The sequence below is a fragment of the Dipodomys ordii genome, unplaced genomic scaffold (genome assembly GCF_000151885.1).
Source record: "Dipodomys ordii isolate 6190 unplaced genomic scaffold, Dord_2.0 Scaffold12, whole genome shotgun sequence".
Lineage (NCBI taxonomy): Eukaryota > Metazoa > Chordata > Mammalia > Rodentia > Heteromyidae > Dipodomys > Dipodomys ordii.
Genome location: NW_012267228.1, coordinates 23,510,974 through 23,538,460, shown reverse-complemented (window position 1 = coordinate 23,538,460; position 27,487 = coordinate 23,510,974). Strand labels below are relative to the sequence as shown.

General features: G+C 45.2%; 1 protein-coding gene across 1 annotated transcript in view; it reads right to left on the bottom strand.

Annotated features, from left to right (window-relative positions):
- Nucleotides 1-1,654: 1,654 nt before the first annotated feature.
- Nucleotides 1,655-27,487, bottom strand: part of Acox2 (acyl-CoA oxidase 2, branched chain) — a 31,615-nt gene continuing 5,782 nt past the window's right edge. The window contains exons 7-15 of the mRNA XM_013010559.1: nucleotides 27,100-27,215; nucleotides 26,164-26,336; nucleotides 24,782-24,944; nucleotides 21,970-22,160; nucleotides 20,572-20,745; nucleotides 18,547-18,652; nucleotides 13,392-13,609; nucleotides 6,338-6,470; nucleotides 1,655-2,013 (exon numbers count right to left, since the gene is read on the bottom strand). Of these exons, the coding sequence (XP_012866013.1) occupies nucleotides 1,951-2,013; nucleotides 6,338-6,470; nucleotides 13,392-13,609; nucleotides 18,547-18,652; nucleotides 20,572-20,745; nucleotides 21,970-22,160; nucleotides 24,782-24,944; nucleotides 26,164-26,336; nucleotides 27,100-27,215 (1,337 nt within the window). The 3' untranslated portion in view covers nucleotides 1,655-1,950. The remainder of the gene's footprint in view (nucleotides 2,014-6,337; nucleotides 6,471-13,391; nucleotides 13,610-18,546; nucleotides 18,653-20,571; nucleotides 20,746-21,969; nucleotides 22,161-24,781; nucleotides 24,945-26,163; nucleotides 26,337-27,099; nucleotides 27,216-27,487) is intronic.

Below are 27,487 nucleotides of genomic sequence, written 5' to 3'. Positions count from 1 at the left end.
GGCTCAGTGGAACTTTAGTATAGTTCCTAAGAACACTGTTATGTAATTAAAACAGGGATGGACAGAACTTGGTTTAAAGAGTGCATATTTGAGAGGACATTCCAATGAAAAGATTATTTCAAATAGGACGTATACTGAAGATTACAGGTTTTTCTTCAGTTGTCATAGTTGTGAATATGACTTATTTCAGCCTTGTGCTGAGCATGGGGACATCATTCCCACTCTACATTTGTGACCACAAATGTACATTATTATCAAATTAAGTTTATTTCTGAGAAGAGATGAATTTCAGTGGACGAAGGATCTGGAACACTTGGGGAGATGCGTGTACTTTTATTTATTTCAGTGTATCTCTTTTTTTCAATGTCTTTGTTTTTTCCTTTTCTGCCAGTTCTAGGGCTTGAACTCAGGGCTTAGCGCTGTTCTGAGCTTTTTTTGCTTAAGGCTAGTCAGCCACAGCTTCACTTCTGGCTTTTTGCTGGTTAGTCAGAGATAGGAGTCTCATGGACTTTCTGCAGGGCCTGGATTTGAACTTTAACCCTCAGATCTCAGCCTCCTGAGTAACTAGGATGCAGGCATGAGCCACCAGCACCAGGCAGGATTCTGTTTCTTGGAAGTTACCCACAGAAGGGATTCTTAATGAGTAAGACTTCCTAGTTTGCAAAAATGCCTTGTTAAAGGAAGTTATGTAACTTATTCTCTGTTTTCTAACTTAATTTCTGTTTTCACAGTTCTGAGACTGTGGGCCGTGGAGCAGGCAGGTGACTCTTTTTCCTCTCAGAACATTTCCAGATTCTCTTTCCAAAAGGAAGATGAGAACATTTACTTATGTTCAATTTTGCCCATGTATGTGTGATTTTATTCTGAGATTTGACAAGTTACCCACACGTAGAAACCTATGATTCCTATTTTACTATCTCCATCTTTCATGTTATTGACAGGTTCCTGTGGTTTCAGTAGATCAATGTAGCCATCCCAGGTTACCATTTTAGAAAATTGGTCCTATTTCAGACTCCAGCTGATTCGTAGGAGTTGTGGAACTAACAAGTAAATATGAAGTAAAATGATTTGGGTTGCACAGTCATGGAAACTGTATAACATTATGTTTTTGGAACTTAAAAACTGATGAGGTTTCTTGCTTGTCTAGCTTATTAGAAATAAGTTTATTTGGGGTAACTGTTTAAGGAACAAACTAGGAAAAGTAAGACAGCTGAGATTTTTTTTCTGCAATTTTGTCAAATGTCATTTAATTTTGTATCTAGTTGGGTAATTGAAAATGATAGGAAGAATGTAGCTTGATTATATTTGTGTAAATTGGGATAATTATGTCTGTTTTTATGAAATTTTAATCACTTTTACTCCAGGAGAGTTGACAAAGTTAATTCTTAGTTGCATTCTTAAGGCTCCCTGTTGTATTTAGATTGTACTTTGGAGGACTGTGTGTAAGGATGTGTATCCTTTTACTATAAATGCTAAAGACCAGGTGGGCTGGGTGTGTAGCTCAGTGTTTAACATTCACATGGCTGTGGGTTTAATTCCTAACACCACAAAAAGAAAGATATAGTTAAGTCGGTAGATAAGAAGAGACACAGTGGTAACTAATAAGTGTATTGCCTTCTGCTATATTTAAAGAAAATTCTAACGATTAACTAAATAGATTGTACTATTTTTTATTACAGGAAATTTCAGACACACTCAAAAGCAGAGCAAATGGTGAGCACCCAGGTGCCCGTTTATTGATCACATTCAATACTCTCCCTTTTTCCTTCTAAGGACTATTTTGAAGTAAATCCAGATGTTGTTCCAACTGGTAATACTTCAGACCGTATTTTCAAAGACGACTCTAGAAATACGTAATTTAATATTTCCTTTTGTATGTGTGGGTTTCCCATTTCATTTTGTGTGCTGTGGCTCCACTATGCTGCTGCTTCTCCAACACTGTTGGTTGCTTTAGAGCTTGGCTCTCCAACTTTGTAGCAGTGGTCTGATATATTTCTCATAGGCAGGATTTTTCTGTTTTTAGAAACAAAAGTATTATTAAAAGTATTTCTTCCAGAATTCATGACTTTGACTTTCTTTCTGTGTCAGTCAGTACTGAAGCTTGAACTTAGGACTTAGGCACTGTCTCTCTAAGCTTTTCCACTTATGGATGACTCTACCACTGAGCCACAGCTCCATTAAAGGTTTTTTGCTGGTTAGTTGGAGATAGGAATCTTAGGGACTTTCCTGCATGGCCTAGCTTTGAACCCTGATCCTCAGAAGTAAGCCTTATGAGTAGCTAGGATTATAGTCATGAGTCACTGGCACCTACCTAACTTTTCCTTTCAAATTAAGTGTTTGGCTTCAAAAAAGTAACATTACATAAGATGCTTAATTTTCCAATTATTTTTTTAAATTCTTTTGGTGTGAACATATGGTGAAACATTTTTTCCAAAGGACATCCTTTCTCATGTAGATTTTAAATTGTGTATACAGGTGGCCTTTTTTTTTTTTAAACCACATATACAGACATAGCTTATCCTTGCTTTTGGAATTTAGTACAAATAAAAGGCATTAATCTTTGAGACTCTTTGAAATTGAACCTGAACTACAAGGCAAGGAACCAGCAGATAGAATCTGATAAGCAATATCAGAATAGGTTTTTCCCATCATCTCTAATGCATTATCTAGATTCTTTCCTTCACAGCTCTAGCCTCATCTTGTATTTGTTTTTGTTGTTATTGTTATTTATTTACTTTTTGCCTGTCTATACTACTGTGAGCTTGGGCACAAAGTACAACTTGTTCTTCACTGAATCTTCAATACCTAACTAATTTCTGGCACACTAATGTGATCAGTAAATACTCATTAAATGACAATAGCTGTATTCTTCTTACTACTAAGGAAAGTTTTTATAATGGAATGATTAGGGAAAATAGGATTCTTGTAAGTGATCTCCAGTGGTGCCTTCACTTCTTGTATCCATAAGGAAATCACTTAGATAGAGTTTCATGGTTTTTTTTGTTGTTTTTTTTTTGGGGGGGGGTGGTTATCACAGTTTTCTTTGGAGAGAGTATCTGGAAAGAATATCTAGCTGGGAGCTGGTGGCTCATACCTATAAGCCTAGCTACTCAGGAGGCTGAGATTTAATGATCAAGGTTTGAAGTCAGCCTGGGCAAGGAAGCCCATATAAAACTCTTATTTCCAATTAACAAAGCTGTGGCTCAAGTGATGAGTGCTAGCTTTGAGCAAGAACAGCTCAGGGACAGTGCCCAGGCCTTGAGTTCAATCATTAAGACCATCCACACCCAAAGATCAGGCAGAAAGCCAAAAGCAGAGATGGCTGGAGTAAACCAAGAATGAGCATCTTATTCTGTCTAGGAATCCTACCCTGGACAGGAGGAGGTTCCTTGGTGATTCTAAAACAGTCAGCCTAGCCTAGCACATTTACTTTCAGTTGAAAAACTGAAGTGTAATTCCCATTTGTACTTTTGTGTGCACAGTATATTTAGACAATGCTGTGGTTTAAAGTTTATTTAAAATACCTGTAACTGTAATGTGACTTTTTCTACTGTGTAAATGAGAAAAAATATCAATTTATTGCAGCTCCAAAATACAGCAGATTAAAAAGATACTTCAAAAATTTTGGTGGTTTTCTCAAGGAGTACGAAATATGTTATAAGATCATATGACTATTTTCAGTCAACTGAGTGTCGTTTTGACTAGCTGGAAACAGTCATTTATCATCTTACATTCCTAAATTCCTGTGCTTGCAAGAGCCACATTGCTATACCTGTTTCCTTTTTAGTAAGGTAGGATGTAGAGAGTCTATGGCCCTGCTATTTATTTAGCTGGTTCTTTTTTTTTTATTTGCCAGTCCTGGGGTTTGAACTCACAACCTGGGTGCTGTCTGAGCTTTTGCTCAAGGCCAGTGCTCTTACCACTTGAACCACAGCTCTACTTCCTTTTTTGTGTATATGTGTGATAGCTAATTGGAGATGAGATTCTAAGGGACTTTCCTGCACACTGGCTTTGAACTGCAATCCTCAGATCTCAGCCTCCTATATAGATAGCTAGGATTAAAAATGTGAGCCACCAGTGCTCACCCAGCTGGTTCCTTTCTTTATGTTTATGTAAGGTCTGGCCATTCTGGTAGATTCTGAATTTAGGAAGGTAAAAAATGTCCACGTTCACAGTCAAGTGCACCAACTTTTTTTTTTTTTTTTGGTTGATTGTGGGGCCTAAACTCTGGGCCTGGGCTCTGTCCCTCAGCTCTTCAGCTCAAGGCTAGTGCTTTACTACTTGAGCACAATGCCACTTCCAGCTTTTTCTGCTTATGTGGTATTGAGGAATTGAACCCAGGGCCTCATGCATGCAAGACAAGCACTTTACCACTAAGCCACCTTCCCAGCCCCAAAGTATGTCAACTTTTTACTAAATCTGTTGCCTGTATGGGTCATCCAAGCTTTATGTTGGTAAGACTGCTGTCATTTGGTATGCAGAGTAAAATCTTGAAAGGTAAAGATGAAAGCCAGGCAGCCATGGCTCATGCTTGTAATCCTACCACTTCAGAAGACTTAAGATCTGAGGATCCTAGATTGAAGCCAGCCAGGGCAGAAAAGGCTGTGAGACTCTCGTTTCCAATTTACCAGCAAAAACCAGGAAGTGAAGGTTTGTTCAAATAGCAGCCTTAAACGAAAAAGCCAAGTCAGTATGTAGCCCTGAGTTCAAGCCCTGGTACTGGCACCAAAATAAAAAGATAAAGGTGAAAAGCAAGAGAGCTCCTGTGGTCTTTAGTAACCATGACGAATTCAGAGAACTCGAGTGTTTCCTGTGTGGCCAGTAAAACAGGTCTGAGCTCTGAGTGTCAGTATTTCCTGGCAAGTATACAGTGGGGTGGGTGGGCCTCTGGAGCGCCAAAGGGTACACATTTATCTTGAGACCACAGCAATCAGGCTGGGCTGGGGAGACTTGTATTTTTGTGCCAAGACTTAACGTTAGAAAGGAGAGAGGTCTACTCATTCAAAAAAGCTCTACACTAGAGGTTAGGCTAACTATACTAAATAGTAAGCATACACCTGCTTAGGGAAGTTGATTATATTTCCTTGTTGAATTAAAGGGATGTGGAGTTGACCAAAATGGATTGGCCTTCTATCTAACAAGTGAGGTGTGGGTAACTAGTAGTGTCCTAACTTTTCAACTGATCATGTTAAATTGAGCTTTGGGGTATGAGAATACAAATTGTGAAAAGCAAGTCTAACACTGTGTGGAGTGTGAATGAAAGCCTGAGAGTTGCCAATTCAATGAGCTGTGAAGACACCTTTTCTGAAATTGGACCCAAGAGGTAGGAAAGTTTCATTTTACCATCTGAATAATATTTGCATTACAAATCTTAAAATACTCAGTATTGCAAAAAGTAAAAATAAAATATAAGTTTATTTTGTTTTGGTCATCTATGTTGAATCTATTATGCAGTATTGGTTCCCAAATTTTATCCATTGACACTCATGTTTTTCCTTTGAGGCTGGGCATTCCTGGACCTCAGCCCTAAAGGTAGGATTTTATGAATCCTGCTTTCACTCTCTCTCTCTCTCTCTCTCTCTTTAATGTCACTCATGGAGCTTGAACTCTGGGCCTAAGCACTGTCCCTCACTCTTCAGCTCTACCACTTGAGCCACAGTGCCACTTCTGGTTTTCTGGTGGTTAATTGGAGATACAAGTCTTACAGATTTTCCTGCCTGGGCTGGCTTTGATCCATGATCCTCAGATCTCAGCCTGCTTGAATAGCTAAGATTACAGGCATGAGCCACTGGTGCCCAGCTCTTTTTCTTTGTTAATAACAGTTTTGGTGTCCTCTTTAGAAAGATTACTCGGAATCTTGTTACCATAATCCTTATAGCGTCATTTATTTATTTATGGCTCTGCTGGCTGCTGGTGGTTTTGCCTCTAGCTTCCTATCACCTCTGACTACCCATTCTTGTCTACATAAAATTGAGTGCAAAGATGGAAAATAAGATGGTTAAACTACCACAATAATTTATCTCTTTGTTACCTAAAAGCCAGTTTGCCACTACATGCACATGCCCTGGGATGGATGTATCAAGCCATGATTTAGAGCTTGGGCCTTCCTTGTAATTTCCTTTCCTAGGTCTGAGCAGTGCATTTTGCTGATGGCAGTTCCTGCTAGGCCACGCCTCTGTTTTCTCTTACGTATTCTCTAAAAATATTTTAAACAGGACATGCTATACCCAGTGATTTTTCAACCTAATGGGAATCCATTAAAATGGGAAAACACAGAGGTGTGTTTACTGCTCGTTCTCTGCTCTTACATAATTTATAATGTGTTCCACCCAACTACCTGAGTATTGGCTGGTGACGTCTGAGCCCAGTGGAATAGACGTTCATACACATTTCCATCGTAACAGCCAAGTGCTGAATTCAAACACCGATCCGTGAAGTCAAACGCATCTGTTAACAAGATAGCATCCTTCCTGAGAGAGGAAACAAATGTGAGTATTTTAGATTGTTCCTAGGATTCTAATTAATCTAGGATGAATAACAGTATCTAATCAGAGATTACATCATTGTTCACTTTTCAAATAATTCCGTTGTACATTATTGTTGGTTTATTTTTTATCAGTTATATAGACACAGTAGTATACTCCTATAATCCCACCTACCTGGAAGGTTGAGGTAAGAGGGTCATGTTCGAAGGACCCCCAAACTCAAAACTATTTAATAAGTAAAGTAAAAGTCTCCTTGAAGGCTAGTGGTCCAGAAAAGGACATGGCTTGGAGTTGGTAGGCTTGATACCCTGAAAATCTACTCTGAAACTGTTGCAAATGAGGGCAATCTACTACCTTTCTACTGCTACCAGAAGAAAGCCTGCTGAAAAATGAAGCCAACATGGCCAGAGATTCTGGTAAGACAAAAAAGCAAGGTTCTGATGGCAACATTGTGAGAACCTGAAACCTGACACACCCAAAGTCAAAATCCACCCCTGGCCTGAATTATTTTTATATTTAAGCCAGTTTGAGTACTAGAGCTTGAATTTAGGGCCTCAACCTCTTGTTTGGCTTTCCTGCTCATGCTACATTTGAGCCATATATTGACTTTTGGCCTTTTGCTGATTAGGTAAAAATAAGAGTCTCATGCATTTGTCTGCCCAGACTGGCTTTGAACCACAATCCTCAGATCTTAGCCTCCTGAGTAGCTAGGATTACAGGCGTGAGTCATCAGCTTCAATATTTGATTCTCAAGGTTCTACATCTCAAAAGAGAATCAAGGATAAGAAGTAGAAACTCCTATTCAACAGCAGATACCCTTTGAATTGGTCTATAATGTCAGTATTTTCCTCAAATACAGATTCTAAAATTTTCACTAATAAATCTCATTATTTTGCTTTTGTTCACTCATTCATGCATTCTCTATCAAGAAAGTGAAAGTACAATTGTTTTTCTTGTCCCTCCAAAAAGAAAGTAAAAGCCCCCCCCCCAAAAAAAAGAAAGTAAAATGACTGGGGCATGGCTCAAGGGTTCAAATCCCAGAAAATCTGAGAACAAAAATGCTTCTTCAGGCTTTTTATTTTAAAAACGTTATATTCCAGTATTTCAGGTCATTTCCTTTTCCCAGAGGCAGCTTCAGTTTTTTTAGCTGATGTTTTGGTTTTTACCTGAGCATCTTTAAATATATTGTTTGTATTGCTTTAGTTTTACATGTTGCTTGTTGACTCTCCAGTACAAAGTGTAAAGATTTCCAGGCATAGGTGGCACATGCCTGTAATCCTAGCTACTTTGGAGGCTGAGATCTGAGGATAACAGTTCAAAGCCAGCCTGGGCAGATAAATTTGAGAGACTTATCTCCAATTATATATATGGAAATGGAGGTGTGGTTCAAATGATAAAATGCCAGCTGTGAGCAAAAAAAAAAAAAAAAAGCAAGTTCCAAGCTCTGCATTCAAGCCCTACAGCAGGCAAAGAAGGAAAAAGGTAAAGATGGGCTTTAGCTTTCCTTTCTTCAGCACTTCATCCCTCCCCATCCCCATTCCCCAATCTTCTTGGCTTTTCCTGGCTGCTAATAAGCTTTTGAGGCAGTTAGGCCACTGTCCCTAATGAATGATTTCTTGACAAATTCTCATTATCATGAGCCCCTCACTGACCATTTCTCTTGTCTTTCCTCTTACTTCTCAGCTAACCTGAAATTCCCTGGTCTATTGTATGCATTCCCCTCAAAACTATATTAAGTGATTTTTCTAGCTTGTCAGACTACTATAACAAGGTCTATCCAATTTCCTGCTGACTTTGCCATTGCCTTTGCAGTTACGTGACTGGGAAAAACTAGCCTAAACATGTGTTCTAAAGGTTCAAGTGGGCCCGGCTGCTGCTTAGTGTCTTACTACATTTCTGTGGTTCATTTACTCTATCTTTGTCCTCAGAGATTATTTCACACATCCTCTTTTATTCTCAAGCCTAAACAAACCCACCTCCCTATCTCTTACCAGAATGACTTTGGGTCCTACCTCATGATAAAGTAGAAGCAGGGAGGAGATCCCACCATTTCTTGATTGCACTTACAACATAGTCTTGTCTCAGTATAGGTTAACTATCTCAGCTCCCTGTGCTGGCCAGTCAGACCTTCTCCTCTACCTCCTGAGCAAATCTGCCCTTTCTCTACAGTGTCAAAATTTCCCTCTGCTGAGTCATTTCCATTTGTGTACAAATACACTGTTCATCTCTCCCATCTTAAAATGACCTTTCATCTTTCCCTGTCTCTCACCCTCCTCCTGTGCGGGCCCTCCTCTAGGACAGAATTTGGATGTGTTTTTTCCTGTTTGTGCTTCCTATTTGCAGTTTTCCCTTCTCTCCAGAGAACTGGGTTTGCTTAGGGCTACTCCTCCTACACGCCACTGAAACAGCTCTTGTCCAGGGGACTGCCATTCTTTGCAAGGTCCTACAACTTAGTACTTGAATTCATTCTCAAGCCTTCACTCTGTGTGATATCATTCCTTCTGTGCCTTTAAATATCAACCATATGCCAGGGGCTTCCAAATGTATCCCTCCTGTGTTGCTTACCTGATTTTCAACATCTGTACTTTAATTTCAAACAGACCATGTCCAAAATCAGACGCTTGATCTTTTCCTATCCATCCTGCCCCTTCCTGTAGTCCTGCAGTCTCTCCTGCAGTTCCTCTCACCTCACATCTAATCTGTCAGCAAATCCTCTTCTACTTTCGAAATATATCCAGATTTTGCCCACTTCCCACTACCGCCAGTGCTACTACTCTGATCTATGATTGTCTCTCAGCTGGATTTTGTGTTAACTTCCCAACCTGTCTCCCTGTGGCTTTTTATTCATTAACTATTGATCTTTCAGTTGGAGCTTGAACCCAGGGCCTCACACATGGTAGAGAAGCACTCTACATTTTGAGTTACTCTCTAAGCCCTTTTGTTTTTGTTTTTTTTTTTTTTTTTTTAATTTTTTTTTTTTTGTCGGTCGTGGGGCTTGAACTCTGGGCCTGGGCGCTGTCCCTCAGCTCTTCAGCTCAAGGCGAGCGCTCTACCACTTGAGCTACAGCGCCACTTCCGGTTTTTCAGGTGGTTTATTGGAGATAGGAGTCTCACGGTCTCTCCTGCCCGGGCTGGCTTTGAACCGCGATCCTCAGATCTCAGCCTCCTGAGTAGCTAGGATTACAGGCGTGAGCCACCAGCGCCCGGCTTTGTTTGTTTTTTGAGACAGAGTTTCCCTGCTTTTTGGCTTGTCTGGCTTTGAACTTGAGACCCTCCTGCCTTCAACTCCACAGTGGCTGGGATTACAAAATTGTACTACCATACCCAGATTTTTTTTTTTTTTTTTTGGTACTCTGGGCCTCATGCTTGCATGACTTGTTTGTTGGACTTGCTCTACTCAGCCCTTCACCCACACCCTGCTTTTATTCTTAAATCTTAATATGGCAGCTGGGGTGATCCTATAAAAATACACATCAGGAGCCGGGCACTGGTGGCTATACCTGTAATCCTAGCTACTCAGGAGGCTGAGATCTGAGGATTGCGGTTCAAAGCCAGCCTGGGCAGGAAAGTCCGTGAGACTCTTATCTCCAATAAACCACTAGAAAACCAGAAGTGGTGCTGTGGCGCAAGCGGTAGAGTGCTTGCCTTGGGCTGAAGAGCACAAGGACAGCAGCGCCCAAGCCCAGAGTTCAAGCCCCAAGAAGTGAGGGGGGGATACACACACACACCAGGGGCCAAAGGAACAAAGGTGGATGTGCATGCTCAGTCTGCCATCCTTACCTGGAAGGCCCCAATGGAGATGCTGCAACCACTTAAACAAAAAAAAACCAAAACAACTTTGGGTCAGTTCACACATCACCGGAAGCTAGATGGAGTGTCACTTAGAATAGCTGCCCTTCATTTGTCATCTCAGAAATCTGAAGGAGATAATGAGTAATGGCAGCAGGGGACTGTGACACAGACCCACTAAAAGGCCGGAATCTGTTGCATAGCCAATTACCCTGCGCTGTCTGGTTACTTAGGAACCATAAATGTAAGTAAATCAATTTGTGGGTTTGATGCATGCGTAAGTTGGCAGCTTGCGTCAGTGCTGTCTGTCTTGTCTTGAACTGCAAGTCTCTGGAGTCCAGGCAAGCACTTAGAAATGCCACATGCAGATTTAAAAAACCCATGGTTAGGAGGTGTTAAGGTGAGCTTTTGTATTTTATCACCGCTGCTAACTCTAGCCACGTGATTTTCTCACATGCTTTTAAAATGCCAAGCGTTTCAGAAAGTGAGACACACTTAGGCTTGAATCAATCTTACAGAACTTAATTATGCTCTTAATGTTGTCTACCACTGGGATCTTCTACATTAGGAAAAGCTGAATATCTGGAATATACTTGTATCAGATATATTTTTGACAATTTTTTTCTTTTTCTTTTTGTTGCCAGTATTGGGGCTGGAACTCAGGGCCTGAGCACTGCCCCTTAGTGTTTTCATTCAAGACTGGCAGTCTACCACTTGAGCCACAGCTCAACTTCCAGCTCTAGGATGGTTAATTAGAGAGAAGAGTCTCAAAGACTCTCCTGCCTGGTTTCAAACTGCAGTCCTCAGATCTCAGCCTCCTGAGTAGGTAGAATGTATAGGTGTGAGCCACAGACACCTGGATACTTTTGACAATTTTTGATGGTTTAATTGAACAAGCATTCAGTAGCTCCCACCTATCTGTTATAGATGGCATTTGATAACATATTGTTCGAAACATAAAGAATTTGGCCTGTGTTTTAAAAATCTGTCATAAAATATCATTTTATTAAAATTCCAATTGAGTTTTTGTTGGTAGCAGGGTTTGAACTCAAGGCTTACCCTTTACACAACACCACTGAGCCATACTTCTAACCCCCAAACTTCAACCTTTTCCTTTTCTTTTGCATATTGGGGATGAAATGGGGGTAGAGCTCATACTTGCTAATAAGAAAATGCTTTACCACTGGAGCAAGTTCAGATAGAGCCTTCCTCTAACTTTGTCTGGAGCCTTAATCCTGAGTGGCTGGGACTTCAGGGCCTTTGGCCACTACCCTTTGTCACCACACCTGGCTCTTCTTATCCTTTTTATTCTCTTCATCTTTCTGATAATGAGAATTATTAGAGGGTCAAGGGGAAAAAGGTAGCCCCACGCCTGTATAGTAGCCATCATATTTGTTGCCCAATGATGTCTCAAGTTAGCCCATTTTAAACTTTGCTGATGATGGGACCCTAGTCAGGTTGGGTGTTGGCTTTGGTATGTTTTTGAAGGAACATTTAGATTAGGTATAAAATATTAGATGAGGCCAGGCGCCAATGGCTCACACCTATAATCCTAGCTACTCAGGAGGCTGAGATCTGAGGATCATGGTGCTAAGCCAGCCTGGACAGAAAAGTCTGTAAGACTCTTATCTCCAATAAACAATCAGAAAACTGGAAGTGGCACTGTGGCTCAAGTGGTAGAGTGCTTGCCTTGAGCTGAAGAGCTGAGGGACAGCTCTCAGGCCCAGAGTTCAAGCCCCACGACCAACAATAAATAAATAAATAAATAAATAAATAAATAAATGATGAAGCTGGGCTTGGTGGTACATGACTATAAACTCAGTACCCAAATTAGAGGATTGTGAGTTTCAGGCCAGTCTGGGCTACATAGCAGAACCCTGTCTCAAAAAGCCTGACAACAACAAAAACAAACAAAAGCCTCCAAGACAGTCAAAAAGCATTCCATTAGTAGTCTATGACCCAGAATTGTACTTCATTAATACTGCATTTAAAAAGTATTTAAGCCGGTGGCTCACGCCTGTAATCCTAGCTACTCAGGAGGCTGAGATTTGAGGATCGAGGTTCAAAGCCAGCCCGGGCAGGAAACTCCATGAAACTCTTATCTCTAATAAACCACCAGAAAACCGGAAGTGGTGCTGTAGCTCAAGTGGTAAGGCCCTAGCCTTGAGCTGAAGAGCTGAGGGACAGCGCCCAGGCCCAGAGTTCAAGGGCCACGATCAACAAAAATAAATAAATAAATAAAAATAAAAAGTATTTAAAAATTATTACAGCCATGCGTCTATGACTCATGCTTGTAATCCTAGTTACTCAGGAGGCTGAGATCTAAGGATCACAGTTCAAAGCCAGTCCAGGCAGAAAAGTCCATGAGACTTTGATCTCCAATAAACCACCAGAAAATGGGAAGTGGTACAGTGGCTCAAGCAGTAGAGTGCTATTCTTGAGCTGAATAGCTGAGGGACAGCATCCAGGCCCAGAGTTCAAGCCCCACAACTGACAAAAAAAAATTCTTTACAAACCAATATGTAAATTATGGATGTGTGTGTGTGTGTGTGTGTGTGTGAAGTCAACCATTCTTCAAGCTTAGCATACAGATGCTCAGGGGTCACACAGTTCTCTGCCTAGTTATGCAAAACCGTACAGGTTAGCTTGCATAAGGCTGAATTTCCTTACCAGTAGAGTAGAGATTGTATCAATTCAGAGGGCTGCAGGATTAAATGAGATGATAGGTATAAAAACTTTTGGCACACTCAGTGCCTGGCACACATGTACCCTTATGTGTTAGCTATGGCGAAGACTATTATTAACATACTTCCACCCATGGCATTCTTCATTTGATTCATACTCCTTGGATACCGTTTCTAGTTCCTTGAAAGAATAATTGACATTGAAAGTACAAGTGAAAGTTCAGTTGAGGAAACTAATTCATCCTTAAGCATTTTTATTTCTAGTTTGTCTCCCTGTTTTCCCCCTCTAAACCCTCATGCTTTCTGTTGACTTAACAGTGCTAGTGAGTAAATTCCTTCAGGGCTGCAGCTGAAGGCTAGACTTCCTCTAGCCAGGTCTTGGAGTGACCTTGAGAAGGATCTAGGATGACTCTCCAAAGGCGTAACAACTCACCGGATCAGGCGGAGGAGGTCCAAGTAGGCTGCTCTCACCATGTCTGCTTGGGCCCCTGACAGGTAGCCGTCATGGAGAAAGTCACCTGAGTTGGTCAAGATGCCATGTAAGGCACAGAGGTCACAGAGGCGCTTGAGCACCTTCTGAATGGCTGGTTCACGGTCTAGTTTCTCCACAGCTTCCTTAAATGTCTTCACAATGATGTAGTAGCAGTGAGCCTGTAAAGACACAAAGATGCACCAGTCTTTGGTTTCTTTCTTTCGTTTTTATTTTTGGTGCTGGTACTAGAGCTTAACCTTAGAGCCGGGGTGCTGTCCCTTAGTTTTTTTTAAATTTAAGGCTGGTGTTCTACCATTTGAGCCACAACTCTACTTCTGGCTTTTTGCTGGTTGATTGGAGATTTAAAAAAAAATTGTACACAAACCGGGTGCTGGTGGTTCACATCTGTCATCCTAGCTACTTAGATCTGAGAATTGCAGTTCAAAGCCAGCCAGGGCAGGAAAGTCTGTGAGACTCTTATTTCCAGTTAACCACCAGAAAACTAGAAGTGAAGCTGTGGCTCAAAGTGGTAGAGCACTAGCCTTGAGCAAAAGAGCTGTGGGACAGCGCGCAGACCCTGAGTCCAAGCCCCATGGCCAACAACAACAAAGTCTCACACATTTTCCTGCCTCAACTGGCTTTGAACTTTGATACTCAGTCTCCTGAGTAGCTAGGGTTCCAGGGCTGGAAGCTTGTGATTTCTGATTCCTAGCATCTCAAGTAAACTTGGATGCATGTGTTTCTCAGTATGCTGAGAAACAGCCATCTTTTCTTCTTGCTCACTCAAGTGTGATTATTTCTAGTGTTATATATGTGTGTATGCATGTGTGTGTGGGGGAGAGATGGTTGGCTTTGAAACTGTCCCCTTATTTTCCTCACTTTGCTCAGGGAAGTTTCAAGTGGTTGGAAGAGGAGAGAAAACATATGGGAGCATTGAGTCTGGCTTGGCAGTCTTGGAGGGCAGCCTCACGTTTATTTTCAAGAAAATAGCATTTATCACATGTCAATGCAGTACTATGGGGTGAGAAAGATACGGTTTAAACTGGATGCCTGTGGTTCACCTGTAACCTGAGATCTGAGGATTTTGATTCAAAGCCAGCCCAGGCAGAAAAGTCCATGAGATTCTTCTTTCCAGTTAACCACCAAAAGCCTGGAAGTGGAAGTGTGAGTCAAGTCTTAGAGTGCCAATCTTGAGTGAAAAAGACAAGTGAAAGCTCCAGGCCCTGACACACCCAAAAAACTAAAGGGTCCCTGAGATCAAGAACACACGAACACACACACACACACACACACACACACACACACGAGAAGTGTCTGAAACTTATTCTCACCGGAGTATAAACTTCGAGAGGGAAGCAGTGCTGTTCTCTAGCCCACAGGCTCTGTCAGTTCAAGTAATTGGTTCTGGTTGGTGAGCAATGCCACCAACCCAGCAAGAGGGCCCTCTGCTGGACAGGATCCTTTCTGGGGAATCTTATGTCCCCACAGCCCAACAACTAAAGGAGGAAGGCCTGACCCCGCAGGAGGCCTTGGAGAACCTGCTTCTCCTGCCTTATTGGTTGGTAAATATTTCAACTATTTCTCCTCCACCCAAGACAGGTGCACACAATTATCTCATCAGGTAGGATATATGAGTTCCTCAGAGGGTGAGAAGGAGGGAGAGAGTAGAAAGCAGAGCTTCTCAGATTTAGATGCTCCTAATTTAGATTAGCTGGGTATCTTGGAATATAGAGTGAGAGATAGGGTGGTTGGAGACTACATTTCCAACATGTCCAGGTTTCTGGGACTTTGAGCAGCAAGGCTTAGAGTGTCTTGGTGGCTCACCAGGGGGAACTCTGTGCAAACGCTGCCCTTTTCAGGGAGCTCAGGAAACTTTCCTGAGGCTGAAGCACTGGGAACTAACATGGCAATAATGGAGATTGTGAAGTTTGGGTGGACCCATCTTTGGGGGTCTGGTCAGTGCCGAGCTGTGACATGGTCACAGCTGAGGAGTCACCGTTTAGCAGGGCCGTGAGCTGCTGCTTTCTCATTTAGAAAGAGGCTGCCTCTCTCAGGGAGGGCTCCCACAGGTGCTAACAGCTCTGTTTGCAGCTAGCCCTGGCACCTTGCAGGCTCACTGGGTTTACAGTCTTTGAGAATAGATTACAGGCAGCTGGGCAGTTCAAGCCCCTGCTGGCACAAACAGCTTTTGGCGCTCCAACTGGGTCTGCGTTGGCAAAACTGGAGACTCAACACTTCTGTCCCTGAGGTCCTGCCTTCCCTTTTCACCCATGGGCCTCCTCAGCATTTTATCAAGGCTCTGGTTGAGGACTGGAGTGATAGGGAGCTGCCAGGAAGCCGGGCCTTGGCCTCAGAAAGCAGGATGAAGAGAGGTGAAGGTGGCCTGCATGACTTGGGGAAAAGGTATGTCCTTATGGCTAGTTTTACATATGTTCACTTAAACTTCATAATAATCCGATAAAGTAGGTATTGTTATTGGCATTATTTTGTAGACAAGGAGGCTCTGAGAGACTAACTTTCTTGTTCATGGTGATATGATTAGTACATCCAAAACCCAGGTTGTTTGCTTGATGGCTACCTCTGCTGCTAAAGCTCCCAAGTACATGTCTGGGTTATAGGAGTATCAACCTTAGCTCCAGTTGTCCAGGACTGATATCTCTCCTGCAGAGTTTGAGATGAGGAGACTCAAGCCAGTGAGAGGCTCCAGGGCTCTTCTATCTCCATGTTTTATAAAGCTGGGAAAGTCAAGCCCAGAGGGCAGAGTACTTGAGATCACTTGGCCCTTACACAGAGCTGGGACCAAAACTTAAGCCACGAGTCCTGTCCCAGCATCCCTCCCCCCCCTCCCCATGTGACTTCCTTCCCCATGTTGCAGTCATTCTGTCTGTCCTTAGCTCCCTTCTAGGTGGGACTCAGGGCGCTGAGATTTCTGTAGAGAGACTGACGCCACGAAGCACACCCACTGTGATCTTGGAGACAGTTCAGGTGCCACTTTCCCAGGAAGCCAGGAGACTTACTCTTCTCCCCCAGGCTGACCCAAGCCCCTGGTGCTCACAGAGTGTGAGGCTCACCTTCAGCACTTACGAGGCACCCTGAGGACACAGCTGACCTTTGTAGTCTGAGAGAAAGGACGGTGCTCCGATTTAGTCACTTCCTACCTCGGAGGCTTCCCTCCCTCTCAGAAAGGAGTAGCCGCCTGTCTTCCTTGCTAGGCTCACGTTTTGTAAATGAAGGAACCCAGGCAAGCAGAGTCCAGGCCAGTGTTTGGAAAATAAGATGAGTGACAGAGGTTCCTTTTCTGACCATCCGATGAGAGTGCACAGCCTGGCTAGCCCTTTGGGTTGGTAAGGCTTTGAACTCAGCCAGGGGTGCCTCCTGGTGGCCTGGGCAGAATTGAGTTCCCTAGGCTAGAAGGGTGCCAGGGGTCCTTTGCTAGTCATTTAAGGGTGTGGTGGAAGTGCTGGGCTACCACCAGGGGGCGCTCAAACCCACTTTTCCTAAGCTCCCTGAAGGCTGAGGACTGGAGGGATCCTGTTAAGTTTTCCAATTGTTGGTAGGGCTGGCATCTCAGCTGCCTAAACCTGGGGAGCCATCTTACTTTTTTTTTTTTTTTTTTGGTCGGCCGTGGGGCTTGAACTCTGGGCCTGGGCGCTGTCCCTCAGCTCTTCAGCTCAAGGCAAGCGCTCTACCACTTGAGCTACAGCACCACTTCCGGTTTTCTGCTGGTTTATTGGAGATAGGAGTCTCACGGTCTCTCCTGCCCGGGCTGGCTTTGAACCGCAATCCTCAGATCTCAGCCTCCTGAGTAGCTAGGATTACAGGCGTGAGCCACCAAGCGCCCGGCGCCATCTTACTTTCTAACCCCCCCCCCCCCATGACTGTCTAAAGTCTGACCTTTCAGTTAACCCCATATAGTCTCTGCATTTCCCCACTTCTCCCCATGCTTTGCTCATCTCCAGGGCTGGCTCAGGCTGCTGCTTTATCCTTTCTAATTGGTCTCCCTTGGTGGTTGGCATGATGCTTTTAGAATCACTTCACTCCCCTGCTACAAACTCGACAAAAGCTTCCTGTTGCAGTGAAAGCAGCTCTTAGCAGTGTGAAAGGACCCAGGCGGTGGCCTCCCCTCCCCTCTATTTCCCCTATTTCAATCCTGCCTCTTTTTTGTACTTGCGGCTCCCTTTTCCTTGGTAATCTTTTGTTACAGGTACTCAAACTGCTTTGGCTGAAAAGCATTGGCTCCTTGTTTAGGCTCATCAATGAACTAAAAGCTGGAGAAAGGTGGGCCAGCCCACCCCTGTGGCCTGAATACACATACCTCTTTCCTCCTTCCCTCAACTTTGTTTATTTAAACCTAAAGCTCAGGTCTGTACCCTGAGATGGTTGAAGTGCACACTTTCGCCTCTTTCTGTGGCTGCCCAAGACAGATAGTAAACCACCTTTCTCTGCTGCCACACATCGCTTTATTCCATATAGAGGGGAGCGGCTGAGCTTGACATGTGACATGTAGAGTTACATGGGCCTGGAGTCTAAAATGTTGGTTTTACCTTTCTCTTCAAAGTTGCCACCATACCCCTGAGCTGGCTCAATTTCAGCTAATCCTTAACCCGTTAGCCTGTGCCCTTTCTGCTGGGAGGCCCTTCTGACCCTCAGGGTGAGTGGTGTTACAACTGCCCTTAGGCCCCATGGCAACCTGCATGTGCCCTCTTTTCCCCCCCAGCCCCTGCATCCCTGATTGTAGCTGGGGATGGGCAGTGCCTTCGCTGTCAAGCTCCTAGCTAGTGCCAGGACAGAAGGGTGTTCAAATATTTGTTGACTGACTGTGAATTATGCACGAACACAAAACATAGTGGAAATTGAATCAGACATCTAAGGACTGCCTCTGGGCTAAGAGGAACCTTGACCTGCTTTTCTATCTGGGAAGAAATATTTGAACAACCTGAAGCAAATCCAATAACACTGCCTCATTACCTTTTCCCCTAAGAGCTGCAGTGAGATTGCTTTGGAGATAAGTCCTTTAATTAAAATACCCTGGACTGCAGCCTTGGGTGGGAAATGAGGGCAGCCGTGGTGGGCAGGGCTGGGGGAGCAATGGCAGCCTCAGGTTTTGCTGGCTCACCTTAGCGGCCTGGACTTGGATGATAGTGGTCTGGTTCCAAGCCTCCTGCTGGTCAGCCCCGGATTGGATGAGGGTCTGCATGCGCTGGGCTGCGTCCTTTATGAGTCTTGAAACCAAAGAGAAGAGGACTCAGATTTCTGACTGAGTGGGAAAGATAATGGACCGGTGGTAGGAAGTAGGGAGGGAGAGGACTAAAAAAAAAGTGAAAGTGATTTCTGTTTATATATCATAAAGCGAATACTTCATAGATGGGGCAGACGTTCCCAATTCCCTAGAACACCCAGGTAGCCATTTTCCATTTTTAATGACATCTCTAATCTCTCCTTTATTCCTGCATGGTCATCTATGACCCTTGGAATTTGTATGGAGAGCAAACTATTAAGAAATATTTTACTTTGTCAGGGAGCAGATAAGCAGATGTCACATCATGTTCTAGTGTTTTCATTTGCCTCCTGGGTACAGTGTTAACCTTGTGAGGCCTGGAGCTATTTACAGACTGGATCTTGTACACCTCTCCTTCTTAGACCAGTGCTTGCCTATTGCTTAAAACTATTTGTAGAGGGCTGGGAAGGTGGCTCAGTGGTAGAGTGCTTGTCTTGCATGCATGAGGCCCTGGGTTCCATAACTCAGCACCACATAAGCAGAAAATAAAAAGCCGGAAGTGGCACTGTGGCTCAAGTGGTAGAGTGCTAGCCTTGAGCTGAAGAGCTGAGGGACAGCGCCCAGGCCCAGAGTTCAGGCTCCATGACTGGACCCACAAACAAACAAAAAAAAACTATTTGGGGCTGGGAAGGTGGCTCAGTGGTAGAGCGCTTGCCTTGCATGCCTGAGGACCTGGGTTCGATTCCTCAGCACCACATAAGCAAAAAGAAAAAAGCTGGAAGTGGCGCTGTGGCTCAAGTGGTAGAGCGCTAGCCTTGAGTTGAAGAGCTGAGGGACAGGCGCCCAGGCCCAGAGTTCAGGCCCCACGACCAGACCCCCCCCCAAAAAAAAACTATTTGTAGAGTACAAAGGAATATTCCAAGTCTCTTGTGATCTTGATTTACATATTTGCTTTAGTATGTGCGAATCCATCTATTTCTCAGCTTGGGATTATAAAATAACATAGGTTGAGATGTAAGACCTTTTATCACATATTGAAAATGATTTTTGTTATTTATTTTTGGTATTTCAGTGCAAGGCAAGGTTTAAAAGTTTCCACTTATTTATTTATGCATGTATGCATAGTATCATGAATGTATGCATGATAGTATTCAGGCTTGAACAAAAGGCCTTGCTCTCACACTTGACTTTTTTGCTCAAAGTTGATGTTCTACCACTTGAGCCACATCTCTAGTTCTGGCCTTTTGCCAATTAATTGGAGATAAAAGTCTCATTGACTTTTCTGACTAGGCTATGGCTTCAAACATCAATCTCAGTGTCCTGAGTAGCTAGATTACAGGCGTGAGTCACCTGCTCCAGCAGCTTTTGTTTTGTTAGGAAGTTAAGTCTCCTAAAGTCTCTGTGTGCCCCTAGCAGCTGTGATCACTACTGTCAGTGATTAGGCACATGACAGTATTTGTCGAATGACAGAATGGACAAGTGTTTGTTTTTTATCTTGTGTCTTCTGGAGCCTGGAAATAAACCAATCCTATCTCGAAACATTGTCACATTTTTGAAAGGGATTTTTATTATGAGGTATTTCAAACTTAGAAGTATTGCTTTACTTATTAGCATTGGTTTGCATATTAATACATTTGGAATATATATACATCTAAATAGGTGCATTCGTTGTATTGCAAATTGCTGTAGGAACCTAAAGACAACAGATTCTCACTGCCCAGGGAAGTGATGCCCTTCTACCACTGTGAGCAGGAAGAGGACACGGTGGCGGGTGATGGCTTATGGTGGGACGTCCCCTCCCCTCCTCTCCCCCCACCCCAGGACACTAGCTGCGGAGAGGGCTGGGACCCACAGAAGCTGTATCCATGAATGGCCACTCGAACAAGGCCTTGGTGGCATGCTGACTTTTCTGCACTGGCTCACCTGGTTGCAACGTGTGCCCAGGCTGTGACGTAGAGCTCTGGGAGGAGGAAGTCAGCTGCCATCTGTGCAGGGCACCTGCTCTGGTCAGGCATGGCAAGATAGGCGACAGACTGAGGGAGGGGCTTCCGCTTTGTGGGGGACAGCTGAGCCTGCAGGTAGTTCTTTGCCAGAAACCTGGAGGGGGTAGGAGGAGTGAAGGTGGAGACGGGTGAGACAGTGGGGCTCTGTGTGGGCATCTCGGCCACCCTCACTCCCAGCATGCCCTGGGAGAGGCAAGAAGCTGCAGGCCCCGGGGCCACTCTCCACCACGGCCCCCTTGGGCCATCCTGGGCGGGGTCCTCACTGAGACCGCCCCACCCCCAGGCTGCAGTTTGCTCAGCAGCATGAGACAGGGCTTGGTGAGACACCCCTGGATCCAGAATGTAAACCTTTCTGAGGTCTGTGCAAACAGTGGCTTTGTGTCAGAATCTTCTGATTTATGAGCACTTGTACAGTGACTAAGGAAATGACATTTTCTCTGCTGAAAGAAAGAGGAGAAATGCAAAATTGACTGCACAAGAGGGGAGAGGGCAGGTGAATGCTGAGTTGCCTCTGTGAAGACCCAGAGGTTATGGGTCCTGTGCTCAGACTCTTCCTCCCCCCCCCCCCTGCTGCAGCTGCTCTAGAGCTGGCTCCACCTCCCAAGCCTCCCACTCTCCAGCTTCTGGGCAGGGCTGGAGGAACTGCCTGCTGGGGACAGGGTGGGAAGCTGAATGAGATCAAAGCTTTGAGGTGCTTGCTTCTGTACTGGCACAGTACAGGACTAATAGTATAGAAGTAGGCACAGGGTGCCTACTACATGTATTACTTTTATAATGTTTATATTTAACTTTCTGTTTATGATGTATGTGTGTGTGTGTGTCAGTAGTGGGGCTTGAACTCAGGGCCTGGGCACTGTCCATTAGCTTTTTTTTTTTCCTTTTTTTGTTCAAGTCTAGTGTTCTACCACTTGAGCTACAGCTCCACTTCTAGCTTCTTGCTGGTTAACTGAAGATAAGAGTCTCAAGGACTTTTTGGCCAAAGGTGGCTTTGAACTGGAGCCCTCAGATCTCCCTGTCTACAGAAGTTTTTGTCATCCAGCAATAAGTGAATAGATGAGGCTCTGTCAGCTACAAAGATGACTGACAAGGGACTGCCTGTTTGGAGGGTGCCGTGGCCTCTCAGGCTGGAGCCTCTTTTGTGTGGACTCTGTGCTAGTCTTCCATAGTGGGACCCTACTATGGGATTTGGGCTACCCCCAAAGGACATCTCCCAGGCGGGCTCCTTCCGTGGGCCTGGGCCAGAAGACTTCATGTGAGCAGAAGCTGCTGCGGGGTCTCCCCGGGTTTGGGCCGAAGCTTAGAACAATCAGGATCTTACCTGGCCACCTGCAGGTAGAGCACTGTGTTTTCACCCTCGTAGGTGCACGAGGCTGTCACTTGGGTGACCAGTGTGGGCAGCCCGCTCATCTTTGAGTAGCCGTGTCCACCACAGGCCCTGCGGCACTGCTCAGCCCCCTGAGTACAGAAGTCCGAGATCGTGGCCTTCCCCGCGGTGCTCAGTGCATGGAGCTGTAGGAATGGGAAGAGAAGTCAGGGATGGAAGGGGACCCCACATTAACTACTGTACCTTCTGCTTGTGAGCACAACTCTGACATAAGCAGTATTTCCTTAGCCCCCAACTTGATGGATGGGCTGGTGTCTTACCCAACGTTCCACAATTAGGTAGTGTAGCTGTGGGGACAATAAGAAGTCAGAAGGGGGTATAGTCTGGATTGCACCCACATCCGCCAGGATTCTAGCAAGCAGAGGGTTTGGAAAGTTGGCTTGTAAGGATGGGTGTTCCCACTGCCTAGATAGCAGAAGAATGCCCTGTACCTACTGAGAATTCATATGTGGATATCCAGCCTTCCAGATGCTGGGGGTGATGAGGTCCCCAGGATAAAGCCTTCATAAATACAATTAGCTGTGATTTAGTGTTCCCTAAAGTTGAAATTTAATTCCCATTCTAACACACTGAGAGGCAGGGCCTTTGGGAGGTGACTAGGGGAGGACGCTCCCCTCAGGAATGGATTCCTGCAGTTGTCCGGGAGCAGGGTGTTTACCATGGGCAAGACTTCATTATAAAAAAGTGGCATTGTCACCCACTGCTGGTGACTCATGCCTTAGGAGGCTGAGATCTGAGGATCACAGTTCTAAGCCAGCCCAGACAGGAAAGTCCTTAAAACTCTTTTCTCCAATGAACCACCACAAAACTGGAAGTGGCACTATGGCTCAAAGTGGTAGAGTGCTAGCCTCGAGCAAAAAGAGCTCAGGGACAATGTCCAGGCCCAGAGTGCGAGTCCCGCCCCCCGCCCCCAAAAGTGATATCGTCCACAAAGAAATGTACTCTTTTTCTGACTTAGGTCATTGTAAGCCCTCTGTACATCACCTTAACGATTTTTAAGACAAAGTGACTTCTCACCTGGTGTCCAGGGCTTGCCCCTGTAATTCTAGCTACCTGGGATGTTGAGAATCTTACTCATCAAGATCCATACTGAAAAAATAACAGTGTAAAAAAGAATGGCTGGGGGTGTAGTTCAGCCCTGCTTCCTCTGCCTAGCAATTGCAATTGTGCTGTCATGGAATTTTGTGTTGGGCAACACCCACACTGTATATCCACACAACCAGTCGGTAGCACCTTGGTGGAGGTTGGAAAGTCTCCAGAACTGTGAGAATGCATTTCAGTTACTTAGCAGCCACTTCATTTATGGTATTTTTGCTCTAGCAACCAAATAGACTGGGAGAACCCAGCCCGGTTTGAATTTTTTCTTTTTCTTGAGGTGGGGGTGGGGTTGCGTGTTGAAACTCAGGGTCTCATGCTTGCTCGACAAACCCTTTACCCTTGAGCTGTGCTTCTGCTTTTTGTTGTTTTGGGGCTTGAACTCAAGGCCTCATGCTTTGCTTAGCTTTATCCACTCCAGGCTGGCACTCTACCATTTGGGCCACTGTTTGGGTGGTTAATTGGAGATAAGAGTCCCACTGACTTTTCTTCCCGGGCTTCAAATTGAAATTCTCAGATTGCAGTCTCCTGAATAGCTCTGATTACAGGCATGAGCCACCAGCACCTAGCTGCTTTTTGCTTTTTTTTTTTTTTGTCAGTCATGGGGCCTGAACTCTGGGCCTGGGCGCTGTTCCTCAGCTCTTCAACTCAAGGCTAGGGCTCTACCACTTGAGCCACAGTGCCACTTCCGGATTTTTTCTGCTTATGTGGTGCTGAGGAATCTAATCCAGGGCCTCATGCATGCAAGGCAAGCACTCTACCACTGAGCCACCTTCCCAGCCCTGTTTGTTTGTTTTTAAAGCTCATATTTGCCTTTTAAAATTTGAAGTCTTGGGGCTGGGAAGGTGGCTCAATGGTAGAGTGCTTGCCTTGCATGCATGAGGCCCTGTACCACATAAGCAGAAAAGGCTGGAAGTGGTGCTGTGGCTCAAGTGGTAGAGCATTAGCCTTGAGCTGAAGAGCTGAGAGACAGTGCCTAGGCCCAGAGTTCAGGCCCCACGACCGGACCCCCCCCCAAAAAAAAAAAAAGAAAATTGAAGTCTTCAGAGGAAGGTTTGTGGCCTTTTTCCTTTGTGAATTTCAGGTTCCTCATCTGTAAAATGAGGATGTAAATGGTGGGTGCAGTTAAAAGGAGCAACAGGCAGTTTTATAAGGCACATGTCCAGGCAGGCTGTGTCTTAGGAGATGTGTGCGTCTCTGGGCAGACTGAAGCTTAATGTAATCTGTTAGATGATGCAGTCTTACTTGAGACGCTGCCTGGACCAGCTGAGTTTTGGAATCAGAATAGTTTTTGGACTTGGGAAAGGTAAAGCAGGGCATTTATGGTATATCATATATAATACCTACATGGGGTTTGGGGGGAAAATGTGATTGGACACTGATATTTCTGGGTTCACACTCTGTGGAATGAATCAGGTCAAACTGTGCCACTACTCCCAGGGACCGCTGGTTTTTCAGAGGGGATGGCATGGATTGTCTCTACAGGGGCCAGGTGGTGGTGGTGAGAGGAACTATATATCAGGGTAATGTTCATGCTACTCTGACGTGTTAGAGGATGAGGGAGGGCCCCAGGCCGGGGCTGGGGCTGCTCCCCAAGTTAGTACAATCTTAGCCACCCTCCAACAGTTGCTCCCCAGAAGACAAGCGGTACCTCAGGCAGGAGGGTGAAGTCCTTGTTCAGAACGGTGTCATAGGATTGCTGGAAGAATTCTGTGAGGCTGATAGCCAGGAAATACAAGGCGTAACTCATGGCCAACTGTGGAAAGAGCTTCTGCTGCTGAGTCTGGTGGTCCAGGATTTTTGCCTCTGGGTCACTGAGAAGAAAAGAATGGAAGATTTGGAAGATAGCTGTGTAACACGTCCACCTCCTCACATTCTCATGGCCATAAAAGCCTTCAGCACGGACAGTTTCTGAATAACTCGTCACCAAGACTGACGTGAGGTTGTCCATCCCCTTCTAAAATCTCACGGGACATGAAGACCCACATATTCCGTGACAGCGATACTGACGTGACTGGAGACATTGCCTCAGGAAACCAGTCCTGTATTATCCTCAAATCTGAAAAGCTCTGAACTCCCCCATCTGTTCCTAGGGAACCGGTGGAAGGTGGGGACCCCACCCCTAAAGATCTGTTCCCAGAATCTTTCTCTGCCTGTGTGCACTTGCTGTATCCTGAGAAATGTGTTGAGTCTAAACAACAGCCCTTAGGACGTGAACTCGGGACCTGTGGAACCCAGGGAAGGGATTGTGTCCGCTGTGAGTCTGCAGTGACAGGATTGTTAATGGGGGTATCTGTGGAGCCTCCCATAGCTGATGGGAATTGTGGCCTTTTAGGGCAGCAGCTGCTCATCCAACATGTACGGAGGAGCATTCAAGGGACATCTCTGTAATTCAGATTGAAAGCCCTCTGGAGGGGCAGCAACAGCTGGCCATACCTTCTTCCCAGGGCCTGGTGTTTAAAGGAAGATGATGTCAACCCAGGATTCTAAGCCCACATTTGGGGTCCTGCAGGTTTGCTGGAGGGAAGGGCTTGGGGTTAAGGTCCTAGACTACCTGCTGCATTCTACCCTGAGCACCCCACTGAAATACCACACCTGCCTCTCTTATACTGCAGATGTGGAAGCTGAGGAGAGACAGAAGTGTGCCTGGCATCAGATCCTCAGTGTGTTTTGGGTCAGATTATTCTGGACCCAGGACATAAAACCAGGCCCCAGGGCTAGATGTTCTCAGTCTTGGTGATGGAGAGGTAGAAAGCAAGCATAGGGGATCTCGTCAGGCCTGGCAGGCGTCATAGGCAGCCAGGATCAAGGCTGTCATCTTTAAGCCACTCCCAGCATCACAGGCTGGTAGGTGCTGTTCAAACTCAGGCTGCTGCATCAGACAGACATCTGCATCCATTTAGCCATATTCTAAGAAAAATGGTAGTTTACCTGAAATTCAAATTTATCTGTGTGCCTTCTATCTGGAGCCCACGTGTGTGTATGTGAGAATGTGTGTGTGAGTCAGTGTGTCAGCCTCTGGGAGCCCCTTGCCTGGGCCGGAGCCGGGACTGGCGGCGGATGACGGAGTAGCGCAGGGAGATGACACAAGCCTTCTGCAGGTTGGGGAGGATCCCATCCAACAGCAGCTTTACCCGGGTCACCAGCATGCCAAGATAGTTGCTCTGTGTTGTTCCATGCCTTATGTAGGTGCCATCTGGTAGGACCTGTGGGGAATCAGGACAGGTGCCCGGTTGAAGCCGGATGCACCCCCACCCCCGCCAACCGTGGGCCTCACCACCCCAGGGCAGCCTGCCATTTCCCTGGCTGTTTCTCATGGGCCCCAGACGCTCTGCCTCTCAGCTCCGGACTTCCTATGATTCCCACACTAAATGATAAAGTGTGGGACTCCTGCTCTGCCAGCAGTCTGGTTGTCTGTTCAGTGACAGCTTCTTTCCAGGCCTGATCCTTTTCCAAGGACATCTTGGCCCCCTGAACTGCTCTGCACCCCATGTTGCGAACCTTTACTTTTGAGAAGCCTGATGCTCAGACAGTGACTTGCCCACGATCACCCAGACTTTTTTCTTTATTCTTTTTTAAATTGTGCTGGATCCTGGGGCTTGAACTCAGAGCCTGGGTGCTATCTCTTAGCTTTTTTTTTTTTTTTTGCTCAAAACTGGCATTCTACCACTTGAGCTACAGCTCCACTCTGGCTTTTTGGTGGTTAATTGGAGGTAAGAGTATCATAGACGTTACTGCCTGGACTGGCTTTATACCAAGATCCTCAGATCTCAACCTCCTGGTTAGCTACGATTACAGGCACGAGCAGCTTTACACTGCTTCTAAGCTGGAGTTTTGCCCCCGACTGTGGGACACCAGAACGTCCTGGAAGACTGGGACTTAAAACTGAACTCTGTGGGCCTGGAGCTAGTGGCCACTGGGGGAAGCCTCTCAGGCAGTGCAGATTTGCAATGTTCCCCGACCCCTGACCTCTGCAAATCGACTCAGCATGTTCTCCCTGGGGACTCGCACGTGGTGCAGCTGCAGGAAGCCATTGTCTACGTGATTTATGCCCATCTTGGGCCCAATGTCCCCAGTGGTGATTCCTAGAAGGAGATAAGATTGCCTGTCAGTCGAGTGCCTACCGTATGCCAGAAACCACACTGATATTTCAAGTTACAGCCTGGGATCACCTGGGATAACCTGGAAAGTTGCCTCTATGTTGCAGGTGAGCAAGCTGAGGTCAGTTCAGTGTGGAGTTGTGCGCAAAAGTCACCCAGCCAAATGTAAACTTGTTCAACCACTTTGGAAAGCAGTATGGAGGTTCCTCAAAAGACTCCACATAGAACTCCTCTATGACCCAGCAATCCCACTTTTG